General features: G+C 38.7%; 1 protein-coding gene across 1 annotated transcript in view; it reads left to right on the plus strand.

Annotated features, from left to right (window-relative positions):
• The first annotated feature begins 348 nt into the window (after nt 1-348).
• Nucleotides 349-26,387, plus strand: part of MYO16 (myosin XVI) — a 505,456-nt gene continuing 479,417 nt past the window's right edge. Inside the window, exon 1 of the mRNA XM_082366214.1 lies at nt 349-9,416. Coding sequence (XP_082222340.1) covers nt 9,341-9,416 — 76 coding nt within the window. The 5' untranslated portion in view covers nt 349-9,340. The remainder of the gene's footprint in view (nt 9,417-26,387) is intronic.

Here is a 26,387-nt window from a genome sequence, read left to right on the forward strand (position 1 = left end):
GGGCTTTTTATTTTGCTTTTCTTTTCTTTTTTTTTTTTTAAAGGAATTCCTTTATTTTTATTTTTTATTTATTTATTTATGGCTGTGTTGGATCTTAGTTTCTGTGCGAGGGCTCTCTCTAGTTGTGGCGAGCGGGGGCCACTCTTCATCGCGGTGCGCGGGCCTCTCACTATCGCGGCCTCTCTTGTTGCGGAGCACAGGCTCCAGATGCGCAGGCTCAGTAGTTGTGGCTCACGGGCCCAGCCGCTCCGCGGCATGTGGGATCTTCCCAGACCAGGGCTCGAACCCGTGTCCCCTGCATTGGCAGGCAGATTCTCAACCACTGTGCCACCAGGGAAGCCCTATTTTGCTTTTCTTTAACTAAAGGCAAAAATCTGAGGTATGTGCTTATCTCCCAATCTTTTCTATAAATACCTGTCACAGAATGTTCTTCCATTCTTTTGCCTTGAGTTGCTACCTTTATGGTGTTGACTCTCTACTCTGATTAATTTTGCCATCTTATCCAAGTTTAGTCATGTTCTCATTATTGTCTACTTTGGGGAGGATTTTAATATTTCCCAGATTCCACTAGCTTCTCCAATCTACATTTATCAACTTTTATCTGAAAATGAGGTGCCTCCACTCATCTTTTGGTGATGGTCTTTTATAAACTGAGAAGAGCTCTGGATATTATCTAACAAATGCCAACTTCTCAGACCATACAGATATCTAATTTATGTATTCTATTTTAGCTGCTAGCACTGAACATCTAGCAAGTGTTTAAGTAGTTATTAATCGATTGGCTATTCTTAAAAGAGGATCTTTAAATGTTTGGATTTGTGTGTACTCCTTAAACCATTTCTTCATCAATCATCCCAACAAGCTTTTATCAAGTGCTCATTGGGAACTAAAACAGTAAGAAGTCGAGTAGAATCACAAGCACACAGGTAAGCTGACCTCAGGTGATGTCTGCAGGTATAAGCAGGATGGGTAGGTCCCTGAGGGACAGAGGCTTTCAGATTTTTTTTTATCATGATACACATTAAGTAATACATTTCATGCTGCACCAAACCACAACGCACACACCAAACCACACTGCACATACATATATACACACTTATAACAGAAACATAAGGGTAACTTACAACTGAAATGAGAGTTTCACAGAGCAATACTTGTCTCACTATATGGGACAGACTCTGATATTTTCAAGTCTACTAAGGATGCTGGTTGCTACCCACTAAATTGGTTTCACAGTTTGAACAACCCTATTGTGGTTTACTTGAAGTTGGGGACAATAGCCGTTGATTTCTGTCCTCAAAGTGGGAAATGGTATGTTTACTCCAAAACCTTAGAAGAGAAGTTTTCTATTATATAAGTAGAATGGGTGAAAATAAGTAAATAAATTATTCAGGAGAAAGAGTTGAAATGCTTACTCACTCAGCAATCTCTTTATAAAGGCAAGAGGGATTATGCCAGTAAAAACTTGAGTACTACACATGCATTTTCTCTCATTTAACTTTATTGCTGTATAATGATTAAAAGCATGTCTAAAATTGTATATCCATATATAAATATATAGATAGGTAAGTAGATAGACAGATGAGAGATACACACACATACACGCATGTTATCACTCAGTAGGGCTACATTATAATTGGATTGAATCTAGCAGCTAACATCGGGCATCCCCTGAGAATAATAAAGGCAATCTTTTATTAAAGTCTCATTATTTTCATTTTTCTTAAAGAAGGATTCCAAATGTTAGGAGCCTTGCTGCAGTAAAATAAAAAGAATAATAATACTGTGATTTCAGTTTTCCACAAAGAGGGCTTGAATTATTCTCCTAGCAAAGATAGTGACGCCAGGTGTCATAAACCGGTGGGTTCCCTCCTTTTCTATTCAAGGTGTTCATTGTACCAAGTTCGCCAGTTTTATATTGAGGTCAAATTGGCTTTGGCAATTCCTGCTGCGTTCCAGGCTCCCACTGGATTTTGCTTTAGGAACCGTCTCTGGTCTTCTGCCCTCTGCCTTTGGGAGCGTGAGCATCCCTGGTCCTGCTTCCGGAGCCCCACTGTGAATCAGAGGGCACAGCTGCTGACAGCTGCCCGGTATCCTGAGGCAGGGTCCCTCAACAGGGTCTTCTCGAAGAAAATTAGCAGCTGTGGAGAGAATTGGAGAGAATCGCGGAGTGGAGGGCTCTGCTCCATGGGGTGTTTGCAGAGGAAGTGTGTGTCTGAGGGAAGTGAAGGGGGGCGGCATTCTTTGTTGTCCTGCCAGAGCCACCGCCCACCCAGCTTCCAGGCTGGATTGTAAATGCTCTGCCCTCAGGGAGTTTTCCCAGCACCAGCTGGCAGAGCCGGCTCCTTCCTCTGGCTCGTCTGCCCCCCCAGGGCTCCCACGTGGGTGGGAACCTGCTTCAGAGACTCCGGATGATGTCCTGGAGTGCAGCAATGTGCCAGAGAACGAAGCAGAGTCCAGGGCAGGTGTCACCTCCGTCCCTTGGCACGGGCTAAATCGTTTTCTCACTTGTTCCTGTTTTGGGGAGCACAGTTTAGTCCTGTGCTGCCTGTCTACACAGACGGATGAAGCAGGGAGCTGATGAGACATTTGATTCTTCTTCACTTTGCATAAACGTTCCCTCAGTAGCACCGTGGGGGGTTGAATTGTGCCCCCCGCAAGCTACATTGAAATCCAATCCCGTACCTCTGTGAACGTGACCTCATTTGGAAGTAGAGTGTTGGAAGAAGTAATTAGTTAAGATGGATACTTAGAGCATGTCTAATGTGACCCGTCTTTGTAAGAGACACAGAGGAAGACAGCCTTGGGGAGACAGAGGCAGAGAATGGGGTAGTGGCAGCTGCAAACCCAGGATGAGCAAGGATTGGTGGTAGCCCCCAGGAGCTGAGGAAGGCGTGGAAGAGATTCTCCGCTAGTATACCGCCCTGCCGACGCCTTGATTCTGGACTTCTGGCCTCCAGAACTGTGAGAGAATTGTGTTCTGTTTCGAACCACCCAGTTTGTGGCACTTTGCTCTGGTAGCCCTGGGAAACTAATACAAACACATATACCAGAAAGATTCTGTAAGAAAAACAAGGAGCGGTGCCACCATCATTTTAGAGAACTGCCTTTTATCTGAAAGTTTAATATTGTGACCTGTGATTCAACCTGAATGCTAGTGACTTAAACATTGTTCAGGTAAACTACAGACCCTCTCACACCTGTCACAATGATAATACAAGTTAGCTCATGTTCTTTTCATTAGGGCTTTTAGAAGATTTTAGACATGCAGCAAAATGTACTCGCTAGCGAAAAGAATTAACCTTAAATTTGCTTTCCTAGTGCTGAATTACCGCTATTTGGTATTAAAATATCAATTTTAAAATATCAGGCTAAGAGTGAGTGTAAAAGACCCATCTAGAAAGGTGCAGCAATGCCTTTTGCAGGAAGCAGTTCACTCTCTACTGGGGTTGGAACAGCAGAGCTTGGCTGGCCTGTTACCATGTTGCAGTTGCCATGGCAACATCAAACCAATGAATGGACCACCTCCCAGAGACAGGGAGGTGAGTACGTGTGAAATTGATTCCGTTGCACACAGGAATATGCTCAAGCCAAATTTGTCAGGATAGCATTTCTGGTAGGAAACTGCATTTTAAATTATATAGACATGATGAATATGATGTTAAATATTTACTTCGGATATTCTAGTAAAATGGTGTTTGAAAATTAAGTGTGCTATGGAAATTTTATGCTCTTTATATATGCTCTGCACTTGTTTCAGACAACACTGAATTTGTCTTCATTCATCTAAATTTGGATAGCTAAAGCAGAATTTTATATTTGAGATGAATCTTTTAAGTTATGTATCCTTGATGTTAAACTGCTTTTATTTGCTCATTTTAGATTAACATGTTTAGAGAAATGACTTTAGAAAATGTAAATGAAAGTTGTTACTGTATGTTTTTATTTTTAGATAACATCTGTAAAGTGTAAATTCCATTTTACATTGAACAGCGTAACATATAAGTAGTCTAAATCAGTGAAAAACGGAAGGTTTGCTATTTTAGTACTTAAGGAGCCCATGGTAAGGCTTTATAAAAATAATTTATTCACATGACATATTACTGAATTGTGTTCAGCACTCATTTTTAGCATGCAGTTATTAATATAGTGTTATTCTAGGTATGAAGTAGGTCTTGAACTTGGTCAATGTAATCCTTATGATAAATGGTTTATTTTGGGTAATCTGATAAAATAGATGTGGTTTGCTTCCTTTCATTTCTTACTTATAATACATTCTTGGCTTTGTCTCCCCGTAAGGTTGCAGAAACTGTACAGAACAGAGAAAGATCTATCTGTGATGTGGTAATTACTGAAATGCCTCCATTAAATGTGGTTCATATTAACAAAATATATTTATCAGGCATGATCAGTTTGAAATTAGAACATGTCTAACCCCAGGGGCCCGGTTCATGCTAAGAGCTGTCTACTTTCCCATTAGTTCAACTTGGAGAATAGAAGAGCATGACTTGTTTACGTAACAGAAACCAATATTTGCTCTCTTTTATTCTCTTCGCATAGTCTTCCAAGGGCAACGTGCGCCAGATTCTGGCAAAACCCTTGCTGACGATGCATTTCCCCTTGGGCGATAAAATGAAACTCTCTAAACTAAAACAATGCTGCCAGAATATTTTGACTTTCTAACAGTTCCATGTGGATCCATTGATCTTCCTTATGAAAAGATACAAGTGTTTTTTAATTCAAACGGAGGTGAGGTATTATAAAATGTGTTCCCTTTTGCTTCATGATCAACACTGATATTTATTTGAAAACACTGGCACATGAATGTGATACGGTACATCAAATTGTACTTTGTACTGTCACACACGTATCCATTCCCATATAAATGCTGTTACCTATTTCTTGTGTGTAAACCCATTTAGACATTTGAGCACCCAGACTTAGGGGAAAAATGCATATTCAAAATACTAAATAAGACAAGCCATTCAAGCAGGTAAATCAAATAAATCCTCTGGTACAAAGCTACTTTGGGAATAATGGTATATTTTCTGGTAAGAAGGTAGTAAGTAAGCACTATTCAAAATGGAATCTCAGGAGACAAGAAAAATGTTTGTAAATACAACCTCACTCCATCAGTGTCTTGATAGCATTTCTGAATCTGGACTCTGTAATCAACCTTCTAGTTTTAATTGCCCAGGTATGCTTTTTCATGGAAGGTACCCCGACTGTCAGAGAACATAAGGAGAGGTAGGAAGTGTAGAAAAAGGGGTTATTCATTTTGAAATCACTGTCACGGTACCCACTGGCATATCATTTGCTGCAGATTTTAAGGGTGTGACAAGTTATTAGTGATGAGCTCCATTTCTGAGAAACTTACTGTGTATACTGCTTGCGATACTTGCATTTAAAAATGACATTCTAGGGACTTCCCTGGTGGTCCATTGGTTAAGACTTCGACTTCCAATGCGGGGTGTGCGTGCTCGATCCGTGGTTGGGGAACTAAGATCCCACATGCCTCGCGGCCAAAAAACCAAAACATGAAACAGAAGCAGTATTGTAACAAATTCGATAAAGACTTTAAAACAATAAAAAATGAATAAATAAAAATGACGTTCCAGACAACTGTGATAGTATTTTGGCACACTTATATGGACCAGTGCCGATCCAAGGATTTTATTGTTGCTGTTGTTGTTATTGGTCTGTAATAAGTACAGGCATTGACGGAATGTGCCTAGGAATATTCAGACAGTGTGGCGCTGCTGTGACATCCAGGGGACTGGTCGGGACTCATCAGTAGGGACCACATAGGGTACTGCTGAGCCTGTGTGATGCCTTGCAGGTGGTGTGAGCTGCATACGTTAGTAGGACCACACTTTTTTAAAACCATTTTATTGAGATATGGTTGACATGGAAAAAGCCGTAGATATTTAATGTATACAGCTCTACGAGTTTGGGGATAAGTATACATCCATGAAACCATCACCAAAATCAAGGCCACTGAGATATCCATCTCCTCCCAAAGTTTCCTCCTGCTTCCTTTATTATTATTGTTGTGACCATTTTTTGTATGTGTGGTAAGAATACTTAGCATAATAAGATCTACCCTCTCGGGAAATGTTAAGCTTACAATAGACTGTTGTTAGCTGTAGGCGCTATGCTGTGGAGTAGACCTCCAGAAATTAATTTTGTGGAACTGAAACTTTGTACCCTTTGACCTTCACCTTCTCATTTGCCCCTCCCCCAGCCCCTGGCAATCCCCATTCTACGCTCTGCTTCTATGAGTTTGACTTTTGTAGATCCTACCTATAGGTGAGATCATACAGTATTTGTCTCTCTGGGTCTGGCTTATTTCACTTAGCATAATGTTGCAATGTTTTCAAGGTTCATCCTTGTATCATTGTGACATGTATCAGAACTACTTTCCTCTTTAACACTGAGTAATATTCCATTGTACAAATATACCATATTGACTTCTCCAATTATCAATTGATGGGCATTTGTTCTTCCTCTTTGGCTATTAAGCATAACGTTGCTATATGTAGTCATGTATGAGTTTTTGTGCATGTACGGTGTCAGTGTCTTTGGGTATGTACTTAGGACTGTAATTTCTGGGTCATATGGTAGCTCCGATTTTAACATTTGAGGAGCTGCCAAACTGTTTTCCAAAGGGACAGCAGCATTTTAATATCCCACTAGCAATGTGTAAGGGTTCTAATATATTCATATCCTCACCAACACCTATTATTGTGTGAACTGTAGCCACTTTACTGGGTGTGAAGTGGTACCTCGTTGAGGTTGTAATTTGCGTTTCCCTAATCACTAATCATGTACAGAGTCTTTTCATGTGCCTGTTGGCCAGTTGTATATCTTCTCTGGAGAACTGTCTATTCATATCCTTTGCCCATTGTTTACTTGGGTTGCCTTTTTATTGTCAAGTTGTAAAGGTTCTTTTTACAGCATTCTGGATACCAGTCCCTTATATGTTTTGCAAATATTTTCTCCCATTATGTTGGTCATCTTTTCGCATTATTGATGGTATCAACTACATGACAAAAGTTTTAAATTTTGCTGTAGTCCAAATTATCTCCTTTTTTTGCCACTTGTGCTTTTGGTGTCATATCTAAAAAAACCATTGTCCAATTCAAGGCCACAAAGATCTATGCCTACATTTTCTTCTGAGAGTTTCATAGTTTTAGCTCTTACGTTTAGGTCTATGAGTCTGTGATCCATTTTGAGATAATTTTTGTGTATGGTGTAAGGAAGGAGTCTGACTTTATTCTTTTGTGTGTGGATACTAAGTTTTTCAGTATCACTTGTTAAAAACCTATTCTTTCCTATTTGCACCTTTGTCAAAATTTAACTGACCATAAATGTAAGGGTTTATTTATGGACTCGCAGTTATATTTCATTGACCTTTATGTCTGTCCTTATGCCAGTACCACACCGTCTTGATTACTGTCGCTGTTCAGTAAGTTTTGAAATTGCTAATGTGAGCTCTCTAACATTGTTCTTTCTTTTAAGATTGTTTTGGCTAGTCTGGGTACCTTGCCTTTTCATATAAATTTTATGATCAGCTTACCAATTTCTTCACAATAGTCTGATAGAATTTTGATAGAGTTTGTGTTGAATCATTGTGTAGATCATTCTGGGGAATATTGCCATCTTAATAATATTTTGGCTTTCCATCCATGAACATGGAATGTCCATTTATTACAAGTTCTTTCAACAATGTTTTGCAGGTTTTATTGTACAAATCTTGGACTTCTATTATATTTATTTCTAAGCATTTTCATTATTTTTGTTGCTATTATAGATTTTTTCCCTAATTTTATTTTGATTTGTTCATTATTAGTGCACAGAAATATAATCGATTTTTGTATGCTGATCTCGTACCCTGAAAACTTGCTGAATTCAATTATTAGTTCTAATAGATTTTTTTTTTGGTATGGATTGCTTAAGATTTTCTTTATACAAGAGGATACCTTTTGTTGTTAGAGACAGATTTACTTCTTTCTTTCCAATCTGGATGCCTGTTATTTCCTTTTATTGTCTTATTGTCCTGGCTGGAACCTCCATTACAGGGTTGAATAGAAGTGGTGAGAGCAGACGTCCTTGTCTTGTTTTGATCTTCAAAGGAAAACGTTTAGGTTTTCATCATTAAATATGATACTAGCTCTGAGTTTTTTGTGGATGTCCTTTATCGGATTGAGGAAGTTCCCTTCTCTTCCTAGTTTGTTGAGTGTTTTTAACAAGCATGTTGTTGGATTTTGTCAAATGCTTCTCTGTGTCTATTGCAATTATCATATGGCTTTTGTCCTTTATACTATTAATATGGTGTGTTGCATTGATTTCTTTTTACATGTTCAACCAACTTTGCATCCTTGGTATAAATCCTACTGGACCATGGTGTATAATCGTTTTTATATGTTTCCAAAGTTCATATGCTTATATTTTGTTGAGGATTTTTTTTGCATCTATATTCTTAAAACACTTGTCTGTAGTTTTCTTTTCTTGTGATGTCTACTTTGTTTTGGTAATACTGGCCTCATAGAATGAGTTGGGAAGCATTTTCTCTTCTTTCATTTTTTGGATTTTTTTGTGAAGAACTGGTATTACTTCTCCCTTAAATGTTTGCTCTAATTCCCAAATGAAGCCAGATGGGCCTGGGAAGCTAACAATTAAGGCTAGATTTTTGTACCTGTTTGCCTACTTTGGGTACAAGAGTCTGAAATACTTTGTAAGTTCCACCAAGTCCATGTATATGTCTGAGATAATAATATAGGCAGTGTTTATTTAACTCAGGACTTTATGAAAATTTAAAAAATACATGGAGAATGATCACATCTGTTTATGATTATAAATGGCATGGTTATGGCTAAGAGCTTTGCCTCTTTGTTGATCTTGTATCTATTATTTTGTTTTGCAGCTAAGCTCTTCAGTGATTTTGTACCGAGATTAGGGCTTTCCTTTGAGAGGGCCATTATTTTGAATTAAAACATCTCTTGGGTCTATTAGTCACTTGCTTAAAGTTGTCTTTGAGGACAAAGCATTTATCAAAAACATTCTAAGGAAGTCTAAGGTGACACTGACAGGTTATTGTAATTTTGGTTTTTGCTATAAGTACATATGAGTAAGTCCAGATCTGATTATTTCAGGTTTTAATATTACTAAGGCAAAAGGGGGAAAAAAAAGATATAACGAGGCAAGCAGTTTGTGCTGTATTTCCCATTATTTTTTTTCTTCAGGCCCTAAGAAAATACTTCTTTGATGACTGAATCTCTGTGAGCTGTGGAAGTCTAGGAGTTGGCTCACCGGTTAAGGATAAGAGGATCCAGTGAAGATGAAAGCAAGGGCATCAGAGGATGGTTCAGAACTGAGGATTAGCCCTGGGAGGAAAAAGAGACAAAATTGTCAAGGTTGGTAAACTGCGGAGAGTAGAAAAAATAAAATCAGTGCCAAGCTGGGAAGGATTTCGGATGTTTAAGTCATGATATTGAAACTGATTTGAGAAATTTCTATAATAATAAAAGACTAATCAGGAGTGTTGCGGGGAATTATAATTTAAGGTTTTTGTTTGTCGTATGCTGAGAGTGAAACATATTTGAAAAAATTTCAAGTATTCAGGACATGGAAGAATAGAAGAGGTGCAGCATGGTAGGTTTTAGCTTCACACCTGCATAGAGGTTTGTGTATTTCAAAAGAAAACCAAGTAAGGTATCTAGTGCTTTTTTGTTTCTGAAAACAAAATTGGCTACTTGCAAATTCTTGTGTAATTATTTCTAAGTGTTTTCATTATTTTTGTTGCTATTGTAAATAGATGTCCTTCCTAATTTCATTTTGATTTGTTTATTATTAGCGCACAAAAACATAATTGATTTTAGTATGTTGATCTTGTACTCGGCAAACTTGCTGAATTCAATTACTCTTAAAGATTTTTTGGTACGGATTTCTTATAATTTTCTATATATAAGATGATGTCTTTTGTTGATAGAGGTAGTTTTATTTTTCCTCTCCAGTCTGGATGCCTGTTATTTCCTTTTAGTGTCTAATTGTCCTGGCTGGAATCTCCATTACAATGAATAGAAACGGTGAGAGTAGACATCCTTGTCTTGTTTTGTTCTTCGAGGGAAAACTTTAAAGATTTCACTATTAAGTATGGTGCTAGCTCTGGGTTTTTTGAAAATGTTCTTTATCAGAAAGTTCCCTTCTCTTCATAGTTTGTTGAAAGTTTTTAACACAGAATGTTGTTGGATTTTATCAAATGCTTCTCTCTGTACGTTGCAATGATCATGTTTTTTTTGTTGTTGTTGTTTTTGTCCTTTATACTATGAAACTATGGTGTGTTGCGTGGTTTTCTTTTCATGTGTTAAACCAGCTTTGCATTCCTGGGATAAATCCTACTTGATCATGGTATATAATCCTTTTTATATTTTTCCAGATTTCATTTGCTTATAATTGTTGAGAATTTTTTTGCGTTGATATTTGTAAAACACCTGTCTATAGTTTCCTTTCTTTTTTTTTTAAATTTTATTTATTTATTTATTTATTTATGGCTGTGTTGGGTCTTTGTTTCTGTGTGAGGGCTTTCTCTGGTCGCGGCAAGCGGGGGCCACTCTTCATCGCGGTGCGCGGGCCTCTCACTATCGCGGCCTCTCTTGTTGCGGAGCACAGGCTCCAGACGCGCAGGCTCAGTAGTTGTGGCTCACGGGCCCAGTTGCTCCGCGGCATGTGGGATCTTCCCAGACCAGGGCTCGAACCCGTGTCCCCTGCATTAGCAGGCAGATTCTCAACCACTGCGCCACCAGGGAAGCCCTATAGTTTCCTTTCTGACTGAGCTGGAGAAAGTTTTAGTTGCAAGAACCAAGCATCCCTGTAGTATCAATATTCCACTGAGCATGCAGGTTCCTTGATGGGAAATCATGAAATAAACTTTGAAAGAAATTAATAAATTTTATCTCCCACTAAACTAAGGTTAAATATACTTAGTGAAGACAGTGTGTCCTTTGTTGCTGGATGAAAATTCTGATGGGCTAGATGACTTTTCTGGTAACTCTTAAGCAACAGAAAGAGCCATATCACTTTAATTCTCAGTAAAGTTTCAATTCATTAACTTAAAATGTCCAGTGCCAGAAAGTCATCAGTATTTCTAAGCTGCTTTAAAGTGAAATCTTCTCCCTTCCTGAAGTTGGGCCCTGCTGAATGTTATTATAAGAGAAAGAGAGAGAATGAAAGATTCTTTCTTTTCCTTCAAGAGTTTCTTCTTCCCCAGTTTGTTAAACATAGTGTGTAATCACAGCAGGTGCTATGTCTGTGACTAGAGCCAGGTTTAATTCAAGAATTAAAATACTAATAATACTACGTGTAACTGCCATTTGAAAAGTGGAAACTAGACAGTGAGAAACTTGTTTCTATCACAACTTTCCAACTGCAATCCATTTAACGGTTGAAACCCAAATGGGAATTATTACACAAAGTAAAATATCAAGGCAGCTGCCCATTGAAGACTTTGAGACTAGGAATGACCACTTAGAAAAGACATGTTATCAATGAGGCACGCGACCTGTATGTCCGTATCTCTCTTTGTGGGATTGGTTCCGTTGTAAAGCATTCGTTTTCTAAGAGAGCTGCCAGTATTCCTACCAGGGCTCATAATCATCCAGAAGTGCTTCAAGTTTCCTGCCGAGACGTCTACTTGCATCAAACCTCTGGCATCCTGATGTCCATGCAGTTTTTCACATTCAGCTTCAGAATGTGTGTGCTACTGGTCTGGGTATTCATCACTGAGAGCTGTGTGGGCTTTCATGTCATGTTCTCACCTTCCAGCTCCTTTGCTTTCTTCTCGGTCCCCTGGCATGATTATCATTCTGACTGTGTGTGTTAGGTGTTATGTTTCCAGCTCATTGTATATTTGTTATTCCAACATCAGAACGTTGCAAACATAGTTTCTGAGGAATCATATCTCTAAAGTTTTATTGCACTTAGGATTTACGGTAAATTCAAAAGGGGTTAATAATATTATTTTTTTTTTCCTGGAGTTCTGAGGACTCTTTGTAACCAAAGTCTCATTTCCCTTGGGGTCTGCCTTAGTATGAAGTACTGACCCAGAGCTGGCATGCAATAATAATAAATAAAGCCAGAACCTAAAAATGCGGGTCGTTACATGGCTTTCTAACAAGCAGTCTGAGCCCATCCACTTTTGCTGCCCAACCGAATTCCTAAAATTAAAAAAAAAGAGCCTATGATGAAAATCGATAAATACGACTAAAGAAGGAGCTGATATATACAACCTAAATGGAGCAAAAGTGTATAAAAGAGCTGTTTTGCTTTCTTTGAAGAAGTTCCTTGATGGAAGAGGAAACTATCAAATTACCTTCTTTATGGATCCGTCTTTCTTTCCTCCCTCCCTCTGCATTATTTAGGGTTAGGTTCAGCAGCACGTGGTAGAGAGCGCCAAACTAGCCCGGTTTAACCAGGGCAGACCTTTGTGACTCTACCACGTGCAAGTCTAGAAGAGTCAGCTGGCTCAGAGCCACGGTCCTCAGGGAACATCTCTCCAGCTCACGGCCACGCTGTCTTCAGCATGTGGCCCTGGTCCCGGCAACAGGGTGTACAAAGGATGAAGACAAAACGGGCAAAGAGCGGGAACCAGATACTGAGTAAGGGAGGTCCTGGAAATCGCCACGGCTTCTGTCCCGTCGGTCGTAACTTAGTCACATCTTCCAGCAAGGCGAGCTGCAAAGTGTAGTTTTGATGGGGCAGCTGTGCGCAGGGGCACAAGTGCTGTCACCATCTGAAAAGAGAGTGTGGTCTCTGCCACCACTCTTCTCTTAGAGGCAGCGTGATTGTACTTAACAGCAGGGGTTGGAATACCGATTTTGCCACTTTTCTCTTTTAGCCTGAGGTCCTCAACCGTGAGATGGGGACCAGACCTCTTTCTCAGAATTACTGGAAGGTTAAAATGCAAGGCCGTGTGTAAAACACTGAATACGGTATTATTTATCAGTAAATCGTGGAAGTGATCATGTGAGCGGCTCAAGCCCATCTCTGTCGTGCTTCCCTGACTTGCTGGTTCAGAGTGGTTTTCTCAGCTGCACTGCTTCCTGGTCCCAGTTCCACATCCTCCTCCCTCTAAACCCTCTGCTTCTGTCTCCTTCATCCCACCCTCCTCTCTTCTCTACCCTCCCTGTCTCCATCTCACCCCAATCCCCTTCCTTCTCCTTTCATTTTGCCCTCTCTCTCTCTCTTTCCCCTTTCCCGCCCCCCTTCCTCCTCCCTCATTCCATCCGCCTGGACCAACCACTCACTTCCCTCCCTCTTTCTTTCCCCTGCCTCCCAGTTCTGGGTAGTAACTATTGTGATGTGAGTCAGTAGAGAAAACAAGTAAAGCAGGATAAGGCAAAATACTGCCCTCCAACTGCCCACAGTGTGTAGGTAACCACACAGTTACAATATAACGTGTTCTAGTTGTAGCCTCGGATCTACAGGTTTAAACTCCACTGAGGGGTAGCCTTGGAGGGCGTATCACGACAGGTGACGTTTGTGCTGGATCTCGAATGCTGGATAGGATTTTATGCCCCCTGGTGAGGGGCTTGGGGGAAGGGGAGACAGAGGTCACAGTCTCTGTGCACAGCACAAATAGGTAGAGAAATCAAGGGAGAATTGAAGTTTGGACTCTTGGTGGGAATGTAAATTGGTGCAGCCGCTATGGAGAACAGTGTGGAGATTCCTTAAAAAACTAAAAATAGAGTTGCCATATGATCCAGCAGTCCCACTCCTGGGCATATATCTGGAGAAAACTCTAATTCAAAAAGATACATGCACCCCAATGTTCATAGCAGTGCTATTTGCAATAGCTAAGACATGGAAGCAACCTAAATGTCTATGGAAAGATGAATGGATAAAGAAGATGTGGTACATATGTACAATGGAATACTACTCAGCCATAAAAAAGAGTGAAATAATGCCATTTGCAGCTACATGGATGGACCTAGATATTATCATACTAAGTGAAGTAAGTCAGACAGAGAAAGACAAATACCATATGATATCACTTATATGTGGAATCTAAAATATGACACAAATGAACTTATTTACAAAACAGAAATAGAGTCACAGACATAGAAAACAGACTTACGGCCACGAAAGGGGAAAGGGGGTGGGGGAAGAATAAATTTGGAGTTTGGGATTAACAGATACAAACTACTATATATAAAATAGATAAACAACACATGTAGACGGGTATAGACAGGGCTGGGTCTGGGCTGGATTTGGCCCATGGGCAGAGCTTACACCAACCTATGGAGAAACTTGTCCTTCGTCTGTCTTTGGTAAATACATTTTACTGGCAAGCTGATACTCCCATTAATTTAAGTATTGTCTAGGGCTGCTTTTGTGATTTTGTAACAGAAACTGGGTAGACCACAAAATCCAAAAAAACTTACTGTCTGCCTTTTGACCTAAGAAGTTTTCCAGCCCTTGATCTAGAGTTTGGTCACTTGAAGCTGTGGCATAAGCAATTTGAGTTTCAAAAAATTATTTTGGAACTGTTATGGCGAACGTCTTAGAGCAAGGAAACTGTTAGAGAGTTTTGCGGTATAGATAATAGAGATCGAGGACACTGGCTGTGTGTAATTATGATTGGGGATGTAAGGAAGAATCAAGGTTCTGTTTTTAGGGGATAAGAGCAAAATTGACATTTTTAAGAAAACAGAATTGAGAGGTGTACATGTTCTCTTGCAGTTGCATGTATAGAATTTTGCATATATGGAAGTCATGTGATTAATCTATGTGGCAAGAAAAAACGTTCTATCAAAAATGATAACATCATCTGTCAATTGATTAAGATCCAATTTAAATCACTTTTCCAATTGCTCTTCATTTAATTTATATTTCTAAGCTGCAAAGAAACTGCATTTCTGCTGTGATATAGATACTTCTGTTTAGAGGCTAAATAACATTACAAGGACTTATTTGAAATCAAGGTACAAACACTTGAGCTTTCCCCAGGCATTGGCTACAAAATTTTATGTAGTAGGTGCCCTAGGATGCAAATGTTAATATTCTTTTAAGAATCACATGGTTGATTTTGACATAGAAATGTTGGTCTTGGCAGTTCTTTCCAGGAGCATATTATAATGTGTTATTCCAGTTTTTCATGCTCCTTCCAACATGCTGGCAACCGCAGGCAGTATTTTCTCTCTAGCGACCTTGGTTTCAGCACCAGCGCCCTCTACCAACCTTCTACCCCAATTCTAGGGGTTATAACTGCATCTTGCTGTTGCTACCTCTGTTTGATACTTTAGTATTTCCTTTTGATCTTTTCAGTCCTTGGATGTCTCATGACGGGTTCTTTACATCTAATTCCCTGGAGACAGCAGCTGGTGTGGCTCTGTCTCCCGGTAGGCGCTGACTGACACACCCACCCTCTCTTGTCCCTACCACTTACATCATGGGGCTGGAGGGGTGCTTGATGGAGGATTCTTTTACCCTCTTACACTCCGTGGGGCAGGGGCAGAGGGGAGAGGTTAGGATCTTTCACTGGGGCTGGAGGTCACTATTTGAGGAGATGCGCTCATGAGTGAAGAGAATCATGTCCAAGAAAGTCGTCAAAGCCAAAGGCTTGAGTCAAGTATTGTTGAGGGTCTGCTGGGATGGGTCTAGCCAGCTTGTGCTGCCATGTGTGAAGAGTTGCCACACCTAAGAGATTGAGGGTTGATTTTCTGGGATGTTAGGAAACATTCAGGAAAGTGCTATTCTCCCCCAGTAACTTATTTTTGGGAAGCAGGGAGTACAGAGTCATGACGCCCAGAATAGTTACTTGTGGGAGCTGGGAGGCTAGGGAAACGCACAGGTGATATAACACAGCCCATTAGAGACGTAAAGGGGAGAGAGGTCCAAGGGGACCTGCTGGGCGTCTTGGGACCTGGGAACACAGTGGTGGCCCATGCTCCATGCCATTCGTTATTTGCAGTTAAGACTGTGTATCCACATTGATGTGGACCTAGCTTGTATCTTTTGCCTGGGTCACCTGGAGTCTTTTCACCAATCACCATTGCCTCTGGGACAAACTCAGGAACTCAAATTAGCAGCCACTGGACATTTAGTATCTACAAGGATAATCCCAAAGGGCAGTCAGTTGGAGCCTGGAAGAGAAGCCAGTCTTTATGCACCTTAGACTTAGGAGGATTCATGTTGCTAACTGAATAAATGCTGAAGGCAAGTTTTCAGGCTCTCTCCCAAAGAAGAGAAGGCTATACAGCCGTCCCTCTGTATCTGTGGGGGACTGGTTCCTTCTCTCTAGTTGGAACAATTCACTCACATCAGGACATTTTAAAATAAAACTAATAAAGGTGTTCAAATTAACGCTATGGTTTGCGTATACTGATTTGTATACATGGACATTTTGACGTAGGGCTTTCCTGAGCACAAGTCCACAGATTGGCAGGCCAGGTGTCTGTCTTCACTGAATCATACCCAGATTACATACCCTGTGATCTCGAGGTTTAAAATTCTTCAGGTCAACCTAGAACTGAAAGACACGCATGCAACAGTTTGAATGCAGAGTCTTTCTAGGTAATATGAATTTCCCCTCAAACATTAAAGTTGTTTGACCTCCAACTAACTGGACAGTATTCACTTGGGCAGCTTTGTGTTTGCAAAGTATTAAGCTTAGTTTTCATCATGATAACCCTATTAGTACCAGTTTATCTGTTTATTTAGTTAAATTATGTAACCATAACAAGTACAAAAGGCACATCCATATTTGGGGCTAGGTCATGCACTCTTGGCGAGCTCCCATCTCTGCAGGTGGGAAGAGAATTCTCCAGGCTGACGGTGGTTAGGGTGCCACAAACGTGGATGAAGATGTTTCACAGAGAGAAGGGGGGCATCCAGTGAAGGGAAACCGGTTAACAACTTCTCCTAGAGTAGCCTCTTGTTTGGCACAATTTAGCCATACAGAAAATAATACATAAATGTCTTTAACATGTAGGCTGTATAGACAGTCTAAGAATATTGATGAACGTAAACGTATTTACGTATTTAACACATTTTTTTTTTCTAAAATGCATTTCAAAATTCTCTTTTCTATATGGCAGAAGATGTGAGTGGTATTTTAATCAAATTGACCTTCCATGGGCTGAATATATAATTGCCTCTTGATAAATACAATTAAGACAATAAATGTAATCATTTTAGGTCATCATTTTCGAGTACCTATTTCAGGTGAGTGAAAGATACACAAGAACTTATTAAGATTATTTATGATCCACTAGAGTCATGTGGCGAAAATGAAATATATGTTACCTAACACACATTTCTAAAAGTAGAATCACATCCTACTAACGAGAATATCATTAGAGATGTTGGTTGAAATTCTTTTGGACTGTTGGGACCCTAAGTTGTATACAGATGACGTACCACGTATAATATGCAAGCTAAATTGAACAAAAATATTCAAACTCTGTTACTATCTAATTCTTGTTCGAAGACGTTTTCCAGTAATTGAGGTGTCTTTTTTCTACCTATAAACCTCAACCTTTCTTCTTGCTTATTTTTGTATATAATGCCTGTATTTCTTATTATCATGTTCCCACTAGGGTTTACTCTTTTTCTGCCCTTTCTCATGGGGTAGCCCTGGGCAACATTCCAAAGTAGGCTTAGTATGTCAGTGCTGTTAGAATCAAGTGAAGCTGTTTAAACGCTTCCCGCATTCCCAGTGTGTTTATTGAACTAATGCATATTCATTGTTTCCGTTTGAGAGACTGTAAATCATTTAGATACAATCAACTGCAGTTTCAGTATGTTTTCTGTGTACCATTAAGGCCATTCCAGGATAAGATGAAGACCTAAAATTTTTACCTAATTTTTTAATGTAAATTCGTTCAGATTCCCCAGTACTTTTCATCATGATATTTTGGTTTTCCGGACTTGCTCTTGAAGGTTTGTGACTATTTCAGATTCAAAGAGATGACAGAACGTGGTGAAGCCATATTGAACTTAGTGGTAAAACACCGCCACGTCGTTTGTGCCTTACTCTTGACCTTGCATCTCAGCGACTTTCCGTCCTGTCCCGTCCCACAATTAACGCATTCAGCCTGTTCTCCACGAGGCATTTGCACAGATACTGGGAGTATGAAGTGAAATAGACAAATGTCCTAAACTTGAGGATTTTTAAGGAGAAGGAGGTTGTTCCAACCAGGAGAGGGACACCCTTATTCATCACCCAGCCCCATCCCCAAACCCAGTCAGGGGAACCAGGAAGATATTTAAGCAGATTTCAATTCATAGTGTAAATATTAGGAAACAGTGTTGTGGGACCAGACATCAGGGACAATTACCAAGCGTTCTTGTATGTCTGCTGTTTTGGGAGATTGCTTCCATGCCATGTGAAGGCTGAGCTGAATTTTGAGGACTGAATAGAGACGGGCCAAATAAAGGATGTGAGTGTGTGCGGTGGGGATGTGGTCAGGGTGGAGACCAAGGTCCTTCATCCAAAAAGAAGACAGGCTTGCATTAAGCAACATGATGGTGAATAGAGTCATTGCCTAAAAGTTTATGGATTTTTTGGGTGAAGAATGATTAAAATATTACCTTCTTTGTTGATCTCTAGAATTATAGGGTCATCTACCCCAAATGGGATCATGTATGGAGAATCATTTTATTTTATTTATTTTTGAAATAAATTTATTTTATTTTTAATTTTATTTATTTTTGGCTGCGTTGGGTCTTCGTTGCTGTGCGCGGGCTTTCCCTAGTTGCGGCGAGCGGGGGCTACTCTTTGTTGCGGTGTGCGGGCTCTAGGCGCACGGGCTTTAGTAGTTGTGGCATGGGGGCTCAGTAGTTGTGGCTTACGGGCTCTAGAGCGCAGGCTCAGTAGTTGTGGCACACGGGCTTAGTTGCTCCGCGGCATGTGGGATCTTCCCGGACCAGGGATCGAACCCGTGTCCCCTGCACTGGCAGGCGGATTCTTAACCACTGTGCCACCAGGGAAGTCCCGAAAATCATTTTAAAAAACACTAAATTGCAATAATTTTACAATGTTCAGCTTTAATGTTGGTATTTTAGATTCAGAAAATGTTATCGGTCAAGTTTAAGAGTAAATATTGGAATATTAAAGAAAACATTCAAAGAGAAATAATCTTTGAAGATTGTATGGTATGTGTTTTGGCTGTTACATTTTAAACAAAGTGATAGGAGCAATAGTGATTGTCTTGTTTTCATTTTTGCTTTTTACAAAAATGTAGGTAGGATTTTTCTTTTGCACACATTTACTTTCTTCATATTTTTGATCAAAGAAGGTCTAGGATGTAATACAAGAGCTACTTTTGGGAGCATATCTGTAAATCATCCTGGGGATGGAAAAAGGACCCATACGTCAAGTTGACAAGGTTGATGGCATATTCCCTTGAATTCCTGTATTCAGATGCAAAGGGTTCTAGAAGAGAGATTACTCAGACAGAAAGCTTCCCTGTTCATAATTAGAATATTCTTTTGGGTTGCTAAAATTTAAATGTTAGTTCATTGTACATTTGAAGCCTGTATTTCAGTATGAATATCACAAGTAAGCAAAATGGACTTGAAATATTATAATCCAGTGATATATTATTATATTTGAATAGTTAGGAAGGTGGTATATTTTCTTTTTGTTATTTTTTCACAGAGACTAATTCCATAATTATTTTAAATGAAATTATGGCCTATATTATTGCATTTACCTGGGTAAATATGGAAGAAGATTTAGTGAATGAAAATGGATCTGTTGACAAAGTGCTGGGATGATGAATGATAATTTACTCATTTTTGGATTTTTTATTCCTCTGTAATTTTTCTAAATTGCAAAGCTGATTCTGGCACAGTGAAGAAAATTTGGAAAACAACAATAAGAAAAATGAAGGAATTAAAACCACTGTCAATATCACAGTAACTGCTAGCTTTTTGGTACTTATCCACCCAGTCTTTAAAAAAAATTATTTTACATACAAGATATACATTAGATAATGTAAATATTGAATCATTTTTTGGTAACTTGCTTTTTCACATCATTTATTGTACTGTTTGATTTAATTAAAAATACTTTAAACTCCTATTGAGAAAGCATTATCGGAACATGACAAATTAGAATTCAAAGCAAGGAGTGAATCTCTGAGTTGTAGTCTCTATTAAAATCAATTTTGAATCAATTTTAGTGCATATAATTGGATAAAGTTGTTTGCACTATCTATGATTTCTGATAAAATATTATTTGAAGTCTGGTATATGTTCATTAGAGGAACTTTAGACTAAATTTAGCGACTCAGCTATAACAATTATTACCATTACTCCTGACTTAAGTTTAATATTTTTAAAGAGTAATAATAAATTGATTTCCAGTCTTAGTGTTTGTCCAGTAGAGGTACAATTTATCAGTATATTTAAGGTGAAGTCTCAAATTCAATGGGTTTTCCCTCCTTTGCTCTGTAATAAATTGTTATTTAGTTATGAGCGAGACATTCATTTTCTCTTGTGGTTTATGTTTGAACTGAGAGTAATAGTGAACCATTAGGAAGGTATTCTAGGGGATGTTATTAATTGGATTTATTTGAGCTTAGATTTATATTTAGATAAAAGTCAAAATAATTGTTTTCCCCAAATTATTGTGAATTAAAGGATGCAGCAATAATTCAGTTGCTATTTATAATAATGCTTAATCTTCCACTTATTATTTTAAACTCGCTGAGACTCAGACTGTAAACTGAGATAGATGAATTGTTGGAGGATTCAAAGAGTTAACATAGAAATGTTTCTAGAATTGATCCTGGCACAGAGTAAACACTCAGTTATCACTATCTTAAATAATACTACAGTTAAGAAATGTAATAAGTTATGTACTTGCATATGTGATATACACATAAAAAAAACACACATACCCCAGATATAGTAAGAAGAGGTTATTTTAAAAATATACTAATTTATAGTAAATGAATAAAGAGCAATATGTAGATTTGAACGAAATGAAAAAGAGCAAAAATGTTTATAAGTAACCATTTTACACTGAAAGTGAAGAAATAACCTTTCTTTTTAAAAATTTTTAAATTTAATTTTATTTATTTTTTTATACAGCAGGTCCTTATTAGTCATCAATTTTATACACATCAGTGTATACATGTCAATCCCAATTGCCCAATTCATGCCACCACCACCCCCTCCCCCCCGCCGCTTCCACCCTTGGTGTCCATACGTTTGTTCTCTACATCTGTGTCTCAATTTCTGCCCTGCAAACTGGTTCATCTGTACCATTTTTCTAGGTTCCACATATATGCGTTAATATACGATATTTCTTTTTCTCTTTCTGACTTACTTCACTCTGTATGACAGTCTCTAGATCCATTCACGTCTCAACGAATGACCCAATTTCCTTCCTTTTTATGGCTGAGTAATATTCCATTGTATATACGTACCATATATTCTTTATCCATTCGTCTGTTGATGGGCATTTAGGTTGCTTCCGTGACCTGGCTATTGTAAATAGTCCTGCAACGAACATTGCGGTGCATATGTCTTTTTGAATTATGGTTTTCTCTGGGTATATGCCCAGTAGTAGGATTGCTGGATCATATGGTAATTCTATTTTTAGTATTTTAAGGAACCTCCATACTGTTCTCCATAGTGGCTGTATCAATTTACATTCCCACCAATAGTGCAAGAGGGTTCCCTTTTCTCCACACCCACTCCAGCATTTGTTGTTTGTAGATTTTCTGATGATGCCCATTCTAACTGGTGTGAGGCGATACCTCATTGTAGTTTTGATTTGCATTTCTCTAATAATTAGTGATGTTGAGCAGCTTTTCATGTGCTTCTTGGCCATCTGTATGTCTTCTTTGGAGAAATGTCTATTTAGGTCTTCTGCCCATTTTTGGATTGGGTTTTTTGTTTTTTTCATATTGAACTGCATGAGCTGTTTATATATTTTGGAGATTAATCCTTTGTCTGTTGATTCGTTTGCAAATATTTTCTCCCATTCTGAGGGTTGTCTTTTCATCTTGTTTATGGTTTCCTTTGCTGTGCAAAAGCTTTGAAGTTTCATTAGGTCCCATTTGTTTATTTTTGTTTTTATTTCCATTACTCTAGGAGGTGGATCAAAAAAGATCTTGCTGTGATTTATGTCAAAGAGTGTTCTTCTTATGTTTTCCTCTAAGAGTTTTATAGTGTCCAGTCTTACATTTAGATCTCTAATCCATTTTGAGTTTATTTCTGTGTATGGTGTTAGGGAGTGTTCTAATTTTATTCCTTTACATGTAGCTGTCCAGTTTTCCCAGCACCACTTATTGAAGAGACTGTCTTTTCTCCATTGTATATCCTTGCCTCCTTTGTCATAGATTAGTTGACCATAAGTGTGTGGGTTTATCTCTGAGCTTTCTATCTTGTTCCATTGATCTATGTTCCTGTTTTTGTGCCAGTACCATATTGTCTTGATTACTGTTGCTTTGTAGTATAGTCTGAAGTCCTGGAGCCTGATTCGTCCAGGTCCGTTTTTTTCCCTCAAGACTGCTTTGGCTATGCGGGGTCTTTTGTGTCTCCATACACATTTTAAGATGTTTTGTTCTAGTTCCGTAAAAAATGCCATTGGTAATTTAAGAGGGATTGCATTGAATCTGTAGATTGCTTTGGGTAGTATAGTCATTTTCACAATATTGATTCTTCCAATCCAAGAACATGGTATATCTCTCCATCTGTTGGTATCATCTTTAATTTCTTTCATCAGTGTCTTATAGTTTTCTGCATACAGGTCTTTTGTCTCCCTAGGTAGGTTTATTCCTAGGTATTTTATTCTTTTTGCTGCAGTGGTAAATGGGAGTGTTTCCTTCATTTCTCTTTCAGATTTTTCATCATTAGTGTATAGGAATGAAAGAGATTTCTGTGCATTAATTTTGTATCCTGCAACTTTACCAAATTCATTGATTAGATCTAGTAGTTTTCTGGTGGCATCTTTAGGACTCTCTATGTATAGTATCATGTCATCTGCAAACAGTGACAGTTTTACTTCTTCTTTTCCGATTTGTATTCCTTTTATTTCTTTTTCTTCTCTGATTGCCGTGGCTAGGACTTCCAAAACTATGTTGAATAATAGTGGTGAAAGTGGACATCCTTGTCTTGTTCCTGATCTTAGAGGAAATGCTTTCAGTTTTTCACCACTGAGAATGATGTTTGCTGTGGGTTTGTCATATATGGCCTTTATTATGTTGAGGTAGGTTCCGTCTATGCCCACTTTCTGGAGAGTTTTTATCATAAATGGGTGTTGAATTTTGTCAAAAGCTTTTTCTGCATCTATTGAGATGATCATATGGTTTTTATTCTTCAACTTGTGAATATGGTGTATCACATTGATTGATTTGCGTATATTGAAGAATCCTTGCATCTCTGGGATAAATCCCACTTGATCATGGTGTATGATCCTTTCAATGTGTTGTTGGATTCTGTTTGCTAGTATTTTGTTGAGGATTTTTGCATCTCTATTCATCAGTGATATTGGTCTGTAATTTTCTTTTTTTATAGTATCTTTGTCTGGTTTTGGTATCAGGGTGATGGTGGCCTCATAGAATGAGGTTGGGAGTGTTCCTTCCTCTGCAATTTTTTGGAAGAGTTTGAGAAGGCTGGGTGTTAGCTCTTCTCTAAATGTCTGATAGAATTCACCTGTGAAGCCATCTGGTCCTGGACTTTTGTTTGTTGGAAGATTTTTAATCACAGTTTCAATTTCATTACTTGTGATTGGTCTGTTCTTATTTTCTATTTCTTTCTGGTTCAGTCTTGGAAGGTTATACCTTTCTAGAAATTTGTCCATTTCTTCGAGGTTGTCCATTTTATTGGCATAGAGTTGCTTGTAGTAGTCTCTTAGGATGCTTTGTATTTCTGCGGTGTCTGTTGTAACTTCTCCTTTTTCATTCTAATTTTATTGATTTGAGTCCTCTCCCTCTTTTTCTTGATGAGTGTGACTAATGGTTTATCAATTTTGTTTATCGTCTCAAAGAACCAGCTTTTAGTTTTATTGATCTTTGCTATTGTTTTCTTTGTTTCTGTTTCATTTATTTCTGCTCTGATCTTTATGATTTCTTTCTTTCTGCTAACTTTGGGTTTTGTTTGTTCTTCTTTCTCTAGTTCCTTTAGGTGTAAGGTTAGATTGTTTATTTGAGATTTTTGTTGTTTCTTGAGGTAGGCTTGTATAGCTATAAACTTCCCTCTTAGAACTGCTTTTGCTGCATCCCATAAGTTTTGGATCATCGTGTTTTCATTGTCATTTGTCTCCAGATATTTTTTCATTTCCTCTCTGATTTCTTCAGTGATCTCTTGGTTATTTAATAACGTATTGTTTAGCCTCCATGTGTTTGTGTTTTTAACGTTTTTTTCCATGTAATTTATTTGTAATCTCATAGCGTTGTGGTCAGAAAAGATGCTTGATATGATTTCAATTTTCTTAAATTTACTGTGGCTTGATTTGTGACCCAAGATGTGATCTATCCTGGAGAATGTTCTGTTCACACTTGAGAAGAAGATGTAATCTGCTGTTTTGGGGTGGAATGTCCTATAAATATCAATTAAATCTATCTGGTCTATTGTGTCATTTAAAGCTTCTGTTTCCTTATTAATTTTCATTTTGGATGATCTGTCCATTGGTGTAAGTGAGGTGTTAAAGTCCCCCACTATGATTGTGTTACTGTTGATTTCCTCTTTTAAAGCTGTTAGCAGTTGCCTTATGTATTGAGTTGCTCCTTTGTTGGGTGCATATATATTTATAATTGTTATATCTTCTTCTTGGATTGATCCCTTGATCATTATGTAGTGTCCTTCCTTGTCTCTTGTAACATTCTTTAGTTTAAAGTCTATTTTATGTGATATGAGTATTGCTACTTGAGCTTTCTTTTGATTTCCATGTGCATGGAATATCTTTTTCCACCCCCTCACTTTCAGTCTGTATGTGTCCCTAGGTCTGAAGTGGGTCTCTTGTAGACAGCATATATATGGGTCTTGTTTTTGTATGCATTCAGCAAGCCAGTGTCTTTTGGTTGGAGCATTTAATCCATTCACGTTTAAAGTAATTATCGATATATATGTTCCTATGACCATTTTCTTAATTGTTTTGGGTGTGTTTTTGTAGGTCCTTTTCTTCTCTTGTGTTTCCCGCTTAGAGAAGTTCCTTTAGCATTTGTTGTAGAGCTTGTTTGGTGGTGCTGAATTCTCTTAGCTTTTGCTTGTCTGTAAAGCTTTTGATTTCTCCATTGAATCTGAATGAGATCCTTGCCGGGTAGAGTAATCTTGGTTGTATGTTCTTCCTTTTCATCACTTTAAATATATCGTGCCACTCCCTTCTGGCTTGTAGAGTTTCTGCTGAGAAATCAGCTGTTAACCTTATGGGAGTTCCCTTGTATGTTATTTGTCGTTTTTCCCTTGCTGCTTTCAATAATTTTTCTTTGTCTTTAATTTTTGCCAGTTTGATTACTATGTGTCTCGGCATGTTTCTCCTTGGCTTTATCCTGTATGGGACTCTCTGCGCTTCCTGGACTTGGGTGGCTATTGCCTTTCCCATGTTAAGGAAGTTTTCGAATGTAATCTCTTCAAATATTTTCTCGGGTCCTTTCTCTCTCTCTCTTCTCCTTCTGGGACCCCTATAATGCGAATGTTGTTGCATTTAATGTTGTCCCAGAGGTCTCTTAGGCTGTCTTCATTTCTTTTCATCCTTTTTTCTTTATTCTGTTCCGCAGCAGTGAATTCCACCATTCTGTCTTCCAGGTCACTTATCCGTTCTTCTGCCTCAGTTATTCTGCTATTGATTCCTTCAATAGCAGAATAGTGTAGTTTTCATTTCAGTTATTGTATTGTTCATCTCTGTTTGTTTGTTCTTTAATTCTTCTAGGTCTTTGTTAAACATTTCTTGCATCTTCTCGATCTTTGCCTCCATTCTTTTTCTGAGGTCCTGGATCATCTTCACTATCATTATTCTGAATTCTTTTTCTGAAAGGTTGCCTATCTCCACTTCATTTAGTTGTTTTTCTGGGGTTTTATCTTGTTCCTTCATCTGGTGCATAACTCTCTGCCTTTTCATCTTGTCTGTCTTTCTGTGAATGTGGTTTTTGTTCCACAGGCTGCAGGATTGTAGTTCTTCTTGCTTCTGCTATCAGCCCTCTGGTGGATGAGGCTATCTAAGAGGCTTGCGCAGGTTTCCTGATGGGAAGGACTGGTGGTGGGTAGAGCTGGGTGTTGCTCTGGTGGGCAGAGCTCAGTAAAACTTTAATCCACTTGTCTGCTGATGGGTGGGGCTCGGTTCTCTCCCTGTTGGTTGTTTGGCCTGAGGCAACCCAACACTGCAGCCTACCTGGGCTCTTTTGTGGGGCTAATGGCGGACTCTGGGAGGGCTC

Source organism: Balaenoptera borealis, assembly GCF_965194805.1.
Source record: "Balaenoptera borealis genome assembly, chromosome: 18".
Classification (NCBI taxonomy): domain Eukaryota; kingdom Metazoa; phylum Chordata; class Mammalia; order Artiodactyla; family Balaenopteridae; genus Balaenoptera; species Balaenoptera borealis.